A 13,415-nucleotide genomic window follows, 5' to 3' on the forward strand; every position below is an offset into this window, starting at 1 on the left:
TCAAGGAACCTTTGACGTAGAACATTGAACAGTAAAACAGCTGTATATACTGAACTGCTTCAAAGGATTTCTGAAAGGAGGGTTTTACTCGTCGGCAATTGAGTCAGAAAGGTGGCTCTGGGTCTCTAGACTAACTACACCCTCCCCTTTTTTAAAGGACCAGGGACTGTCTAAAGGATCCAAACTCGGAAAAAATTTGAACTTGACGATTGAATTCTTTTGTATTTTATCCTCCCCCTTCCATACATACAAACACCAAGAAAAATCCTCTTGATACCTTACCGCATAGGGTGCTCATTTTATTATTTTTGTTTTTTTATTTATTATTGTTTTTACTATGGTTCCTGGTTTTACCCGCGCTTAATTTAAACTATAGAAGAGAAAACAGTGCTTCTTTTGTTTTCTTTTGCTCTATTTGTGGCTCAAGAAGGAGAAATTTAACTAATTTTTGTTCCTTAAATTGCAGGTTCAACTGCGGCAGATGAAATGTGCAATTTATACCTTATGTATTACGCGGAGAGAAACACGTTACCATCTTATCTACAGTGCTATGGCCAAAACATCGCTGGCCTTGTCGATATAGTTCCTAAAGATTCCGATAAACCGTTACCACGCAATCCATTGCTTGAAGAAATGGCTCATTCTGGTCATCATGATGATTCTAAGCATGGAAAAACGCATCATACAGGAAAAACTCATGAAGGATCAGTGAATGGTGAACATACTGAAGACTACCTTAGTCTTGATGGTTAGTCGAATCTTCGATTTTATTTTAATTGATTGTTTTGCAGGAACAATTCTTTGTTCTGTTCTTTTTCGTGTATTTTTTCCCTATGGCGCCGATTTTAGTCTGGTGTGAGGAAATAGTAAGGTTTTAACCCCTGTTGTTTTAATGGGATAGGTGGACCTCAGGGCGGATTGATGACTGTTACTTTACATTTAACAAATCTGTGAATGATTCTTGCCTTAGACCCAAAAAATGATGATTTTCGCTTGTCCATGAGCCAGAGTCTACTGGCTGAATTGGAGTTTCATAGTCTGGGCATAAAGGATTATCTGAAGTGTTACGCTCAACTTTCATAGTTTTTGCTTTCGAATGGTCAGCTCTGCTTTAGCTGGTAGCGGGCAGGCACCAGTTTTAAATTGGAGTTGGACTAAAATCGGAGAGTGCTGAAGGTGTACTACCCTGTCACCAAGATAGTTTCTTAAGTTGAGAAGATGTCACGAGAAAAGATTTGAGGGAAGTTGAAATACCTTAGGAGGGAGTAAAGAGTGAAGTTTTGGGTCGGAGGAGGCATGGGTACAGCTGTGTTAGTCTTAGGTGGGGATTTATAGAAATATATCAAGTAAAAATAATAATAATTTTAACTGTAATAATAATAATAATCACTAGCAATAATAAAACAATTATTTGAAAGCTGTTTAGTAACGTTTAAAACACGCAACAGTAAATGAATAATAAAATATACACTGAATATAAATAAAAATTTATTGTTAAATTTTAAGTAGCTAAATATTTCTATTCATTAAATGTTTCCCCCGAATAAAAGATATCATTGCACCTGAAGAAGAACATGGTATAGGCGCTTATCAACAGATACGGAATATGAACATCTTTGGTAACTGAAAGTAAGCTTGTAAAGCCTGTACTTTTAATACTACCCGGAGGTTGTCAATTGCTGAAATCAACATGTGCCAGATCGATTACCCCATAGTAGGTGCACACATTAATAGAATGATCTTATTATTATAATGATGATGTCATTACTATATTTTTTCTGCATTATTGTTAGACTATTATTGTTATTAAATAAAAAAAAAAAACTGAATAAAATAAAAAACTAAAAAAATAAAAAAACTTTTACGTTTTAAGTTTTAAGTTTTAATATCGCTCCTTACTTTCAGTTAAAAAAAAACTTGTTTTTTTTTAATTTAATTTCTGAACGTTTTTAAATTAAGGCATGTTTTGATTTTGGCTCTCCGAACATGAATAATTAAAGCGAAATTTACATATTAATTTATTTTTATGGCTAAATGGCTTTCTCATAGTTTTGATCGGACGATTTTGAGAAAAAAGGAGCAGGGGAGTAGGCCTAGTTACCCTCCAATTTTTTGGTTATTTAAAAAGGCAACTAGAACTTTTAAATTTTTACGAACGTTTTTATTAGTAAAAATATACGTAACTTACAAATTAAGTTACGTAACGAACTTCTATATTCGTATGTTTTTATTACATATATGAGGGGGTTCACCCTCTTGTCAACACCTCGCTCTTTACACTAAAGCTTAAATATTGTCCTAATTCCTTACGAATGATCCCTGAATCACAAAGGCCGTAGAATAAATAGTTGAAATTAACAAAGTTACTTTTGCGTAAAGAGCGAGGTAATAGGAGGAGGTGAACCCCTCATATGCGTAATAATTTCTGTTCGATTTAAGTTTTAATGCTGCTCCTTACTTTGAGTTGAAATTTTTTTTTCATATTTATTTTTTCATTGTTCCTTAAAAAATGCAAAAAAAAAATGCTGCACTCCCTTCATGGAAATTTTCTTCCCTCATAACAAAATCCTCCATGGAAAGATCCCCCCGCATAACCCCCTCCCCTAAACCCTTCCCCAACCAAGAAAAATCCTCCTGAAAGCGTCTATACACTTTCCAATAACCATTACCATGTGTAAACACTGGTCAAAGTTTGTAACTTGCAGCCCGTCCCACGGGGACTGTGGAGGAGTAAGTCGTCCCCAAATACTTAGTTATTAGGTTTTTTGACTATGCTGAATAAAATGGCTATCTCGGAATTTTGATTTTGGGGAAATAATCAGCGTGGGAGCGGGCCTAGGTGCCCTCCAATTTTTTTGGTCACTTAATGAGGGCACTAGAACTATTAATTTCCGCTAGAATGAGCCCTCACACGACATTCTAGGACCAATAGGTCGATACGATCACCCCTGGAAAAAAAAAACAAAAAAAAACAAACACTTATCTGTGATCTGTCTTCTGGCAAAAAATACAAAATTCCACATTTTGTAGATAGGAGCTTGAAACTTCTGTTGTAGGGTTCTCTGATACGCTGAATCTGATTGTGGGATTTTCGTTAAGATTCTATGACTTAAGGGGGTTTCCCCCTATTTTCTAAAATAAGGCAAATATTCTCAGGCTCTTAATTTTTGATGGGTAAGTCTAAACTTAACGAAACTTATATATTTAAAATCAGCATTAAAATGCGATTCTTTTTATGTAACTATTGTTATAAAAATTCCGTTTTTTAGAGTTTCGGTTGCTATTGAGCCGGGTCGCTCCTTACTACTGTTCGTTACCACTAACTGTTTGATTGTGACTTCATTATTATTATTGTGACTTTATTATTATTATTGTAATATTGTTATTATTATTACTTTTGTTATATTATTGTCATTAATATTATTGTTGTTATTTTTATCCTAGTAATAGATGGGGGGAGGGAGGGGTAGTGGCTTTTTTCCTTGTTATTTCCAAACTGTCGTGTATTGCTGCCCATTTTCAAAAAGGGCCAATTTTTTTTAAAATCTAGATCATTGAACACCCTTTCAATTGTTGTTCAGTCCTTGTTCAATACCGATACCAAAATCTCTGTCGATGGGCTTACACAAACCTTCTTCTGAATTCTGTTTCGTTTCGTTTTAGTATCGGGCAATGCCGTAATGGACACAAGAAAATTGAAAAATGAATCAATTGGTTTAGTGCTAAAATTGAAAGAATATAATCTTATTATGGTAAATTTTCGGTTACTATGGTCTAGAGTTTGTTCTTTACTAGGTTGTGGCGAATCCTACAACCGTGAAATTAAACAGTAAGTAATAAAAAAAATTCTCATAAGCTTAATAGCTATTATAGGACATAAGACAAATAGTAAAAAGAGCATCCAACATTCCTCATGAAAACTGTAAATCTGAAACAAGAATGTTGGCATAGGGTGGAAAGGAGTCTAAGAAAAAATAATGAGCACCATGATGAACAAATTACCACAATATGAACCAAAAGAAGATGAATAAGTTAGAAAATTTACATCAATCTTTACAATCACAACCGTTTTAGGCAAAAGCGGAATATAGGGGGACAAAGAAGATATATTTAAAGGAGGAAAAAGAACTTGAGAATATACAGTTAGAACGCAAGGCGACAAAGAAAATGAAAGAGAGGGTGTACATAACGAAATAGACCTAAATAAGACAAGTAGCAATAAAAGAATCCATATAATGGATAAAGGTACTCTACTTCTCTACAGTACATATATAATAATAATAATTTATTTTTGACCCGCTACAAAAAATCAAAGCGAAGCATCAATAAAAGAAACAAAACAAACACTACACAGAACAGAAAGAACAAGAAACTAAAGCAAACGAGTAAGGCTCTGTGGGTGGGCAGATACTTATAAGTAGACTGGGGTATTTTGCCAGCAAGCTCCGTGAGCTTCGATCCAATATCCGGGAAACTATAAACATATATATATGTCTATATATGTGGTTATTTCTTTTTTTTCCTTTTTTTTTTACATATGTTAGTAATCTTTCAAAAACGTTTGTTAGATCTTCTTACAAAATCCTTCATATTCTGGCCATGTATTCTTTAATACTCGACTAAAAATTTTCCTTGATCAAAGATATAGATAATAATAAAACTCCATGTGAGAAATTAGCCGTTAGTTACTAATATAGACAGATGTTATTGCTGATGATATTTTGTTGTTTTCGGACAATTTAGTACCATTGAAAAATACAATTAATGTATTACAATCACATCTACGGGAGGTAGGATTAAAGATTGAACCTACTAAAACAGAATTCCTAGTAGCAAATAATAATGATGATTTCCAGCGTCATTCAGTTAGGGTGGGATCACTGAAAAGTTTTAGTAGAGAATCCGAGAATCCAACCCACTCCTTCGGTTGTCTTTCGGCCCAACAGTTAAAGCTAGGTGCGAGTTGGTGCTATCATCTGTGTTGAGAAAAAAATCTTAGGAAAACCTATGGCCTGATAGTAAGGGGGGAAAGGTCGTTTTGATACACAAATACTTGTTAAAATGTATGATTAAATATTTACACCTCATATATTTTTCATCGTTCCATTTTTGAAGATTTTAGATAAAAGTGATGGAAAGCGTATCTAAATGTACTTTTTCCGGTTTTTTAAATGTTTTCTTGGAGTCCCATTATGGCTCAGAAATAGGTATATTATCCGAAAACATGGAATATTTAATATTACTGTTAAACGTATCACTAATACGATCGATTTCTTTGACAATCTAAAGAAATTAGAATCTGTTTTTCCCTTAACTGTCTGCAACAGCACAAACACAAAAAAAGAAGAAAAAAAAAAGAAAAAAAAAGAGAGAGACAGAAGGAGAAAAGGAAGACTGTTTTCCTAAATTAGTGATTAATATAGACCAGCACTTGAATGAGGCCTTAACCCTACTCATCCATACAATGTATATATATATATATATGTATATAAACGTTATATATAAACATATAGAAACGTATATTAATAAACATGTATATATGTATATTAAACGTATATAAACATGTATATATGTATCATATATATATGTATATAAACGTCTATTTAAAATATATGGTTTTTTTACGTTTATTTAACAACCAGTGGTCATATATACAAAAAAAAGAAAAAAAAAAACAGAAAAAATAAATTATATGCATATAAATTGAGCAAATGAAACAGTAGCAGTCAACACTTTGAAATCATAACTTACATACCTCTAAAACATTGTCTGTAAAACCTTCCATCGCAATAATTAGTTCCTTAGAAGAGGTCTCCGAGATACCTGGGAGTCGTGGTGCATCCACCCTCCCCCCCCAGAAAAAAAATATTACTTAAAGTTTACAAACTTTGGAAATTGCTCATAAAATGTTCCAGGTTATCCCCATACTCTCCACAAAAGGGGAAGACACACTTACCTCACAGGCCATCTGCATCATAAGGATCCCAATATCCCCTACGCAATGCCGCACAATTTGCTCGCACTTGCAGCCAACATTTCAGCGCTCTCCATGGCAGGTTCAGTCTCGAGTAAAACTCCTCACCATACACTACTTTAATCTGCTTATAAAACCTTAGAGTACCTGACTTCTCAACACCAGTAAGCCAAACCTGGATTACCTGGTCGCTAAACCGCGAATCCAACACATTAAGGAAATCATTAGGTTTGCAATAGAAACCCTGAGCTTCATTCCATGCCCAAGAGAAACCAGCTTTATCCAGCAGGGCTTCAACCTGTTTTGGCCATGTTACCTTTTTAGGAGATTTCAACATCTCGTTATAAGCCGCCTTCGCTTGATGGTTATCTTGCAAATATAATACCTGTAATCAAAACTTTATCATCTGTATAATCCTCTTATGACGGTAATTTGGTAAACCCAGGTCACCTCTAAGGACGAAACTGCTAAAATTATCATTCAAGCCAACTACTTAAAAAATAAAACATATACTGCAGAGACTCCAATTGTCTCACTATAATGGCCACCCACAACTCGTAACCATAATTGGCAACTGGTAGGACTTTATTCATTAAGAAGTGCTTATGTACCTTCATATTCTCAATACCCATTTTGTGTTTCTGTCGGAGTAGAGCACATGCAGCTGCCTTTTCATGAGAAATCATTAACTTAATGTGTTCGGCCCAGTTCCCATTTGCTGCGAGCACATATGCTAAGTAGCCTACATATATCTGGGGGCTACCTTTATTGACTCACTTTTATAAGTAAATGAAAAATCATGTTGTCAGTTAGTTCTACTACTATGAAAGGTGACAATTTCGGTCTTGGATGTGTTTAGCTTTAATTTCTTTGTTTCCAATTAAGCTTCGGCTAAATTCAGGAGAGTTTGGAGCTTCTCGGCTGACTTAGCCACCAAAGCTGTGTCATCAGCGAACTGTAAACAAGAAAATAGAGCATTTGCAAGTGAGACAGTGGGGGCCCATCTCTGTTCAAGGTACTGTACCAAATCATTAATGTATAAAGTAAAAAGCTTAGGTGACAGTGTGCCTCCTTGACGGACTCCTTTAAAGGTTCTGAATGGCCTAGATACACCTTGTTCAGCAATGATAACTATAGATAAAGTTATCTCATACATATTAATTAACAATTTAATAAATGGCCTAGGTAGCCCTATCTTAACTAGATAACAAAACAAAATGGGCCTATCAATGCTATCAAATGCTTTCTCAATGTCGAGGAAAGTGACATTGAGCTTACCCTTTCCGCTGCAATATTTCTCCGTGAGAGCTTGAAGTATAAAAACCCGGCCAGTTGTTGAATACCCCCTACGACATCCCCCTTGCGCCTCACTTATAATATTACCCCTATCCAGTCAGCACCCCAATTTACCATCCAAAACCTTTTTCGAAATTTTTCTAATAGTTGACACTAGACTTATTCGGCGATAAATACTATGCATCATGCGGTCAACCTTTTTAAATAACGGCTTTATTGACGACATGTTCCACGCTGCTGGCCAGCTGCACGAAACTAGGGCCGTATTGAATTTAGAAAACTGACAATATGGATCCTATTAATTTTTAATTCATAGTAAAGAAGATTCCATCAGTATCTGTAGAAGATCCTCTACAGTGAATCTTGATACTCTTCCTCTGATATATTCTGTATGAGCTGGTAAGAATGCTCTGGGAGGGAGAATTCACTAACAGCTGAATCAATTGACCCTTGCGGGTAAATGGGTGGGGTGGCGAAGTTCTTGTGACCCTCCAGGTTTTCGTGGTATGCCGTCCAGGAATTAACGTTCTGAACCACCTTGGATTTGTCACGCACGCAAGGACTTACATAATTTTTTCATGCTGGCTGATTTTAAGGCTTGAAAACAGTTTTCTTGCTCTTTAATTTGGTACAAAAGTGTCTTCCTTTTTGCTAAAGCCTTGTGTTGCTTTCTAGCTAATCTAAATGCTAGTAGGGCTTCTTGTCGTTCCTCTGACCCAGTAGCATTTTTTCCTTCTTTAATAAGCTAAATATACCCACCTTGCTGAGTTTACGCTCATCATCGAATCGAACCCTTTTTCGGCGGTATTGGTTTCAGGACCCGACCTACGTCTTCATGGAGAAACTGCGTCAGTGAGACTGTAACTATATTGAGGTCCAAATAACTGTCACTTAAATATTTTAATTTGTCCAAAATCTTTTCTGAACAAGATCGAGCCTTAAGCATTTTAGTTTCTTCCCCAGACCAATTCTGACGCAACTTTTTTGCCCATAGGGCTTGATTTTTGCGGCCAACATGGAGGAGAGAAGTCAAATGAGATACCCTTCCAATTTAGAGAGAAAGTTTTATCGGAAAATGATCTGAACCCGGTACGTGGAGAACCTCAAAATCCAAAACGCAAGAACCAAACTCTACGTCTACCAATGCATAATCAATGACACTAGGGTTTGACCCTGAGAAGCAAGTGTACTCACCTCTACCTCTGTCCTTTCATTATATTCATTATCTTCACCCTATACTAACAAATTTCTCTCCCGCGTATTTATTCGCCTAGACACGTCGTTACTGCTCCTTGGCATCCTGAAGACCTCCGGTTGGATTTCTGCATTCTCATCTGAAAAAAAAAAAGTTTTTACCTCAAATAAATTGGAAGCATGTGCAGTAAAATCACCTACTACAACCAGACGGTCTACTGGAAACATCATAAAACGCGTTTCTTCATGCAGCATAAGCCACGTATCTTCAGAGGAGTATGAACTATTTTGCGGCACAATAAATACAGAACCAACAATAAAAAGGTATTGTCACAGTTAAATCTACCCAACACTATGTTGGCTAGCAACTCCTACTGCAGAAGAGTATGACGTCTGACTAAAAAACAATTTAAACCACTATAATTCAGGTTATTCTTGAAGGTTTTTCTATTCACTGCATAAAATGAATAATTGCTTCAGGAAGGGCACTGCAGATCATCCTCAGTAATATGCCAAGACTCAACCATACAAGCTATATCTAACTCCTATATCTATAAGCTATATCTAAATGTTGCCATTTCTGTATTTTTCATTTCAAACCTTGAATATTCCAGCATCCAATTATAAGCACACGGTTAACGGAAAGGGGTATATATTTTTTTTCTCCAGAATGCAAGCCCAGATCAGGCACCATTATTTTTTAAAGTGTTTTTGTACCGCACCTCAAAACAGATGCTTATAATACTTTAAGTATTTTATCCGTAATATGATTAATATATAACCAGATACAAAAAGTCTGAAAATAAGGCTTACAATGCCAGGTAAAAGAGAACACTTGGAAAATGCGTCTAACCTCAACAGCCTTATCATAAGTTATCCACTTGTGTTTATTAAATTAGCAATTCAGTTTCAGGGTTCGAGTTTGTCAAGAATTGGCCTGAAACCGATCTCAGGATTGGTCAACCAACATCTGTATTCCTTACAACTGACGGAACCTTGATGATATTTCATCGTGGTGATAGGGAATGGGGACCATTTGATTTCAGACCTGACAACATTTACCAGCGTAAAAAGGATGGACCTATACCGATTGATACAGTTGTTGAAATGGTCCCTGAATCAGGAAAAATTACTAGAACGTGGGGGAAAAACCTGTAAGACATCATTTTTTCTGTCTATTTAAATTTGCTGTATTTCGAGGGCTCATTTTCAGATATAGACTCCTTGAAATAAAGTGACTATTGTTTTGTTTATTTTCATATATCTATTATTTATTTATTTTTATATTTATATGTAATTATTTTATTATTGAACCCTTTTTGTGCTGGTATAACAATTTTCTACACGGATACTTTCCTCTGGTCAATTTCTAGTAAAATCCGAGGGAAAAAAATATTGATAATAATTCTGGTACATCAGGACTTTTTCATTTATGATATTTTTAGAGACTTGACTTAAGATCTTGACTATTGCTCAAACTAGAACTTTTTCCCTAATCTCACACACACCCCGGGAGGGTTGGGCACAACTATGAACACATATGGACCTCCAGAAGTCAAAACCAAGACATTTAATTGTACTTCTACGGAGTTCTGTAGAGTTCCGACAATTTTTTGGCAGACTTTGCTAAGACAAGAGTTTAGGGAAGCCGTCTCTCACAAAGGTTGGGTTAGTTGAGGGTATACAGACGACATAGCTAGGGCTCTTAGTGCTTAAGTCTTACCAAGTTAAACTAATCCTGTAGATAACCTGATGAAAAGAAAAATAAGGACCTCCCCTCCCCAGTAAGGTCAAGTGAAGTTTCCCTCGAGTTGGTTTAAACCCGACAATCCATTCCGGTAAGTGGTAGTGAGGACAAGAATCTTGGAACTACCTTCACTAAACTTCATAGAAGTCGGGATGATGTCGAGCACCGTCGACATCACCATATATAAGAATATATTAGTGCCTACTTTCCAATAGGTTTTGTTGGGATCTGAACAACCCTTCCTGGTAATTGTTGTCGTAAAAAAAATAAATAATAAAAATATGCACATCCTACCCCACAGAAGTCCGAAATAACTAGGATTAAGTGGAGGAATGGAGAGAACTTATCCGAAATATTGTGATTTATACATCTGCCAGGGACAGTTATCACATCTCAACGGAGCTTGACGGGAAATAATATTAAGTGTCCTGGTTTTGCTTTTTGAATGTCCAGACACAATCTAACCTCTGTGGGAAGAAGGAGTGTCTTTCATCAGAACATATACCAGAAGATGTTTTTGCAACTTGATTAAACTTGGTGGGAAGTAAGAGCTAGTGTCAGAGCTATGGCTGATGAGGCTTGTGACACGAACTGAGCTTTTTGTCAAAAGGAGACGAAAGGAAAATCCTTAAAGTATTACAGTCATTGGATCTAACTGAATAAGCTATCAGATTCCAATCAGTTTTGATGGAAAGTAATGTTAAATTCCTAGATGTAACTTTAAACAGTATATATCTGTTTTAGTATCTGAGGAAGGGTGTAAGAGTCCCTAAATTCTTATTTTTGGACTATCCGGCAGAGCATGTTGTTGGTCTAAGTCGAAGTTGGAGGAACTATGCGTTGGTCCCTTGGATGTGTCTTTTGTAGGTCCATATTCAGCTCAACATTTATCAGAAAGGGTCATCGGATGCCAATAAACCCAGTGGAAAGTGAGTGCCACTTTTCCCTTTGTTCCTTATCTGAGCCTGAACCTAATCCGGCCTCTCTAGGGGGGTAGTAGGGAAGGCAGTTCCTTAATTCTTGTCAAATCAAGTGAAGTTTTGACATTTTTAAAATACTGCATAGCCTAGCCGAAGCTCAACATATTTCGATACATTTATGAATTACTGCCCCAGTTATGCTGTTTGATGATGAAACTCTTATCCAAACTTCTGGGAGTGGTAAAGTTGAAGGAAGTCCTAAAATTCTCGCCATCAGGACATCTACCAGGAGGTATTTTGACAGTTCCCCGCCAAACTTTGCCAAAATTGTCATTTGATATGCAAGCTCTCTTTTTAGAGCCAGGGACCTTTTACCTGTGTGGCGGCAAAGATAGGGCAGCCCTTATTTCTTTTCGTCAAGCCATCTTCTTAAAAATGGTCACCCGATCTCAACCGAAAATCTGGAAGTAAGAGCTAATGTCAGAGCTATGAGCTATGTGGCAAGGAAATTCTTAAGTTTATTTCGCTGCAGCATATCAGTCAGAAGGAGATATCAAAACCAAACTAGTTATCGCAACCAAACTCGGTGAAAATTAAAAACGATTGGTTGAGTTGTGCTATTTGGATGTCCCATGACAATACAGCCCGTGCAGGGAAAGAGTTACCTAAATTCCTTATACTTAGGACATTTGCCACGAAATTGCTTGGAAAGTAGGATTAAATGTCATAGCTGAACTTTTGGTACGTCATCATTTGCTTGCCAGCATTCATTCCGTTCGGAGCTAGTGCGCGCTGGTGGATGCTATTGCTTATTTAGGATATTTGTTCTGTTTGAATTGTTTGAACACTTGCCAGTAAGTCTCTGTTTAATGGATTTTTGATTTGGTTATTAGCCAATCTAGGGGAGATTATTGAATAATTTTATGATGTCTCTCACGAAGTCGTACTTTGATCAGAAACACACTGAGCTTATGACGAAGATTCTTAGCCTGGAAAAGGGGATTGAGGCTTTGCGAAATGAGAATTTGGAACTCAAAGAAGAAAATACGGTTCTCAAAACCGAAGTAGTAAATCTAAAAAAGTCTTGTCTTCAAGTTGAACTTGTTTCAAAAAGACATAATATTCTACTTCACGGTATACCAGCTGTTCAAGGTGGTAACTCAGAAAATGCTACCCGTGAGTTTCTCTCTGAATTAGGAGTCAGTAACGCAAATTCAATGCCCTTCGTCAAGTGCTATCGTTTAAATGGAAATAAACCATCAGGCTCTAATACTAGGGCAACGTCTAGGACTACACTAAAAGCCGGGCCAGTTTTCGTGACTTTGGCTAATTTAGCAGATAAAGACGCTATTATGAAAAATTGTGGTAGGCTGAAGGGATCTGGAAAAAGTATCACTTCCGATCTCCCGCGTGAATTGGCACGTCGTAGAAAAGAACTGCTATCTTTCGGCTATAATCTACGTACATCATCTGACACTTCAACTAGAGTTGCTGAAACCCGAGTAATAACGAAAGGGATTAGTGTATGGATTGAAGCGAAAAAGTCTTCAAAGAGTAAGATTTGGTTGCGAATAGAGGACTCATGTTTTGATCCCTTTAAACTATCTAGTAATGCGACCTCTGTGGTTCCCTCCCCCGCTGTGATAGTCGGAGGTGATGAGTAATATGTGTGATTTGTTCTTTTTTTTTTAGTGATTTGTTTGATGTTTGTAATATGTATGATGTTTGATGATTTTTTTTTCTTAAGTTATGATATATAAATTTTTCTCCTGGATTGGGAGATTTAGTTTATGTTTTTGTTGTTTTTCATTTTGTATACAAGTTTTTTTCTAATTCAAGTTTTCTGTTTTTGGCCTTTATTTTTTCTGTTTCAGTTTCTTTTTTCACAAAAAATGAGTTCATCGTTCTGTTTTCCTAGTTGCTGTCCACATGTCATTGTTATGAAGATGCCAAGCTGGGTGGTGGGTGCGCATGATGGATCATAGTTTGTATGTTTTTTTTTTTTTTTATTTGTCTGACTCTAGTTTGGGTGACATCTCCTCCTTGGGTGAGCGACTATTTCATCTTCAAAATAACCCAATTGATGTTCTTAGTTTGATAAATAATTCAGTAGGTAAGTCTAACAAATCACCATCAAATCCCCATTTTTCAGTTAGTAGTAAATACGTATCTGATTTAGATCGAGTATCCAAACGAGATTGTATATTCTCTGTACTTCAGCTTAATGTTCATGGTTTTTCTTCGTTTGATGAGTTGAAAAAAATAGTGCATAGTGGCCACCCTG

The 13,415-nt window shown here is 36.3% G+C and overlaps 1 protein-coding gene across 1 annotated transcript in view; it reads left to right on the plus strand.

The window, feature by feature from the left end:
- Positions 1–13,415, plus strand: part of LOC136037899 (peptidyl-glycine alpha-amidating monooxygenase-like) — an 89,321-nt gene that overhangs the window by 40,562 nt on the left and 35,344 nt on the right. The window contains exons 8-9 of the mRNA XM_065720753.1: positions 467–748; positions 9,372–9,618. Of these exons, the coding sequence (XP_065576825.1) occupies positions 467–748; positions 9,372–9,618 (529 nt within the window). The remainder of the gene's footprint in view (positions 1–466; positions 749–9,371; positions 9,619–13,415) is intronic.

This window comes from Artemia franciscana, chromosome 17, assembly GCF_032884065.1.
Source record: "Artemia franciscana chromosome 17, ASM3288406v1, whole genome shotgun sequence".
NCBI lineage: Eukaryota > Metazoa > Arthropoda > Branchiopoda > Anostraca > Artemiidae > Artemia > Artemia franciscana.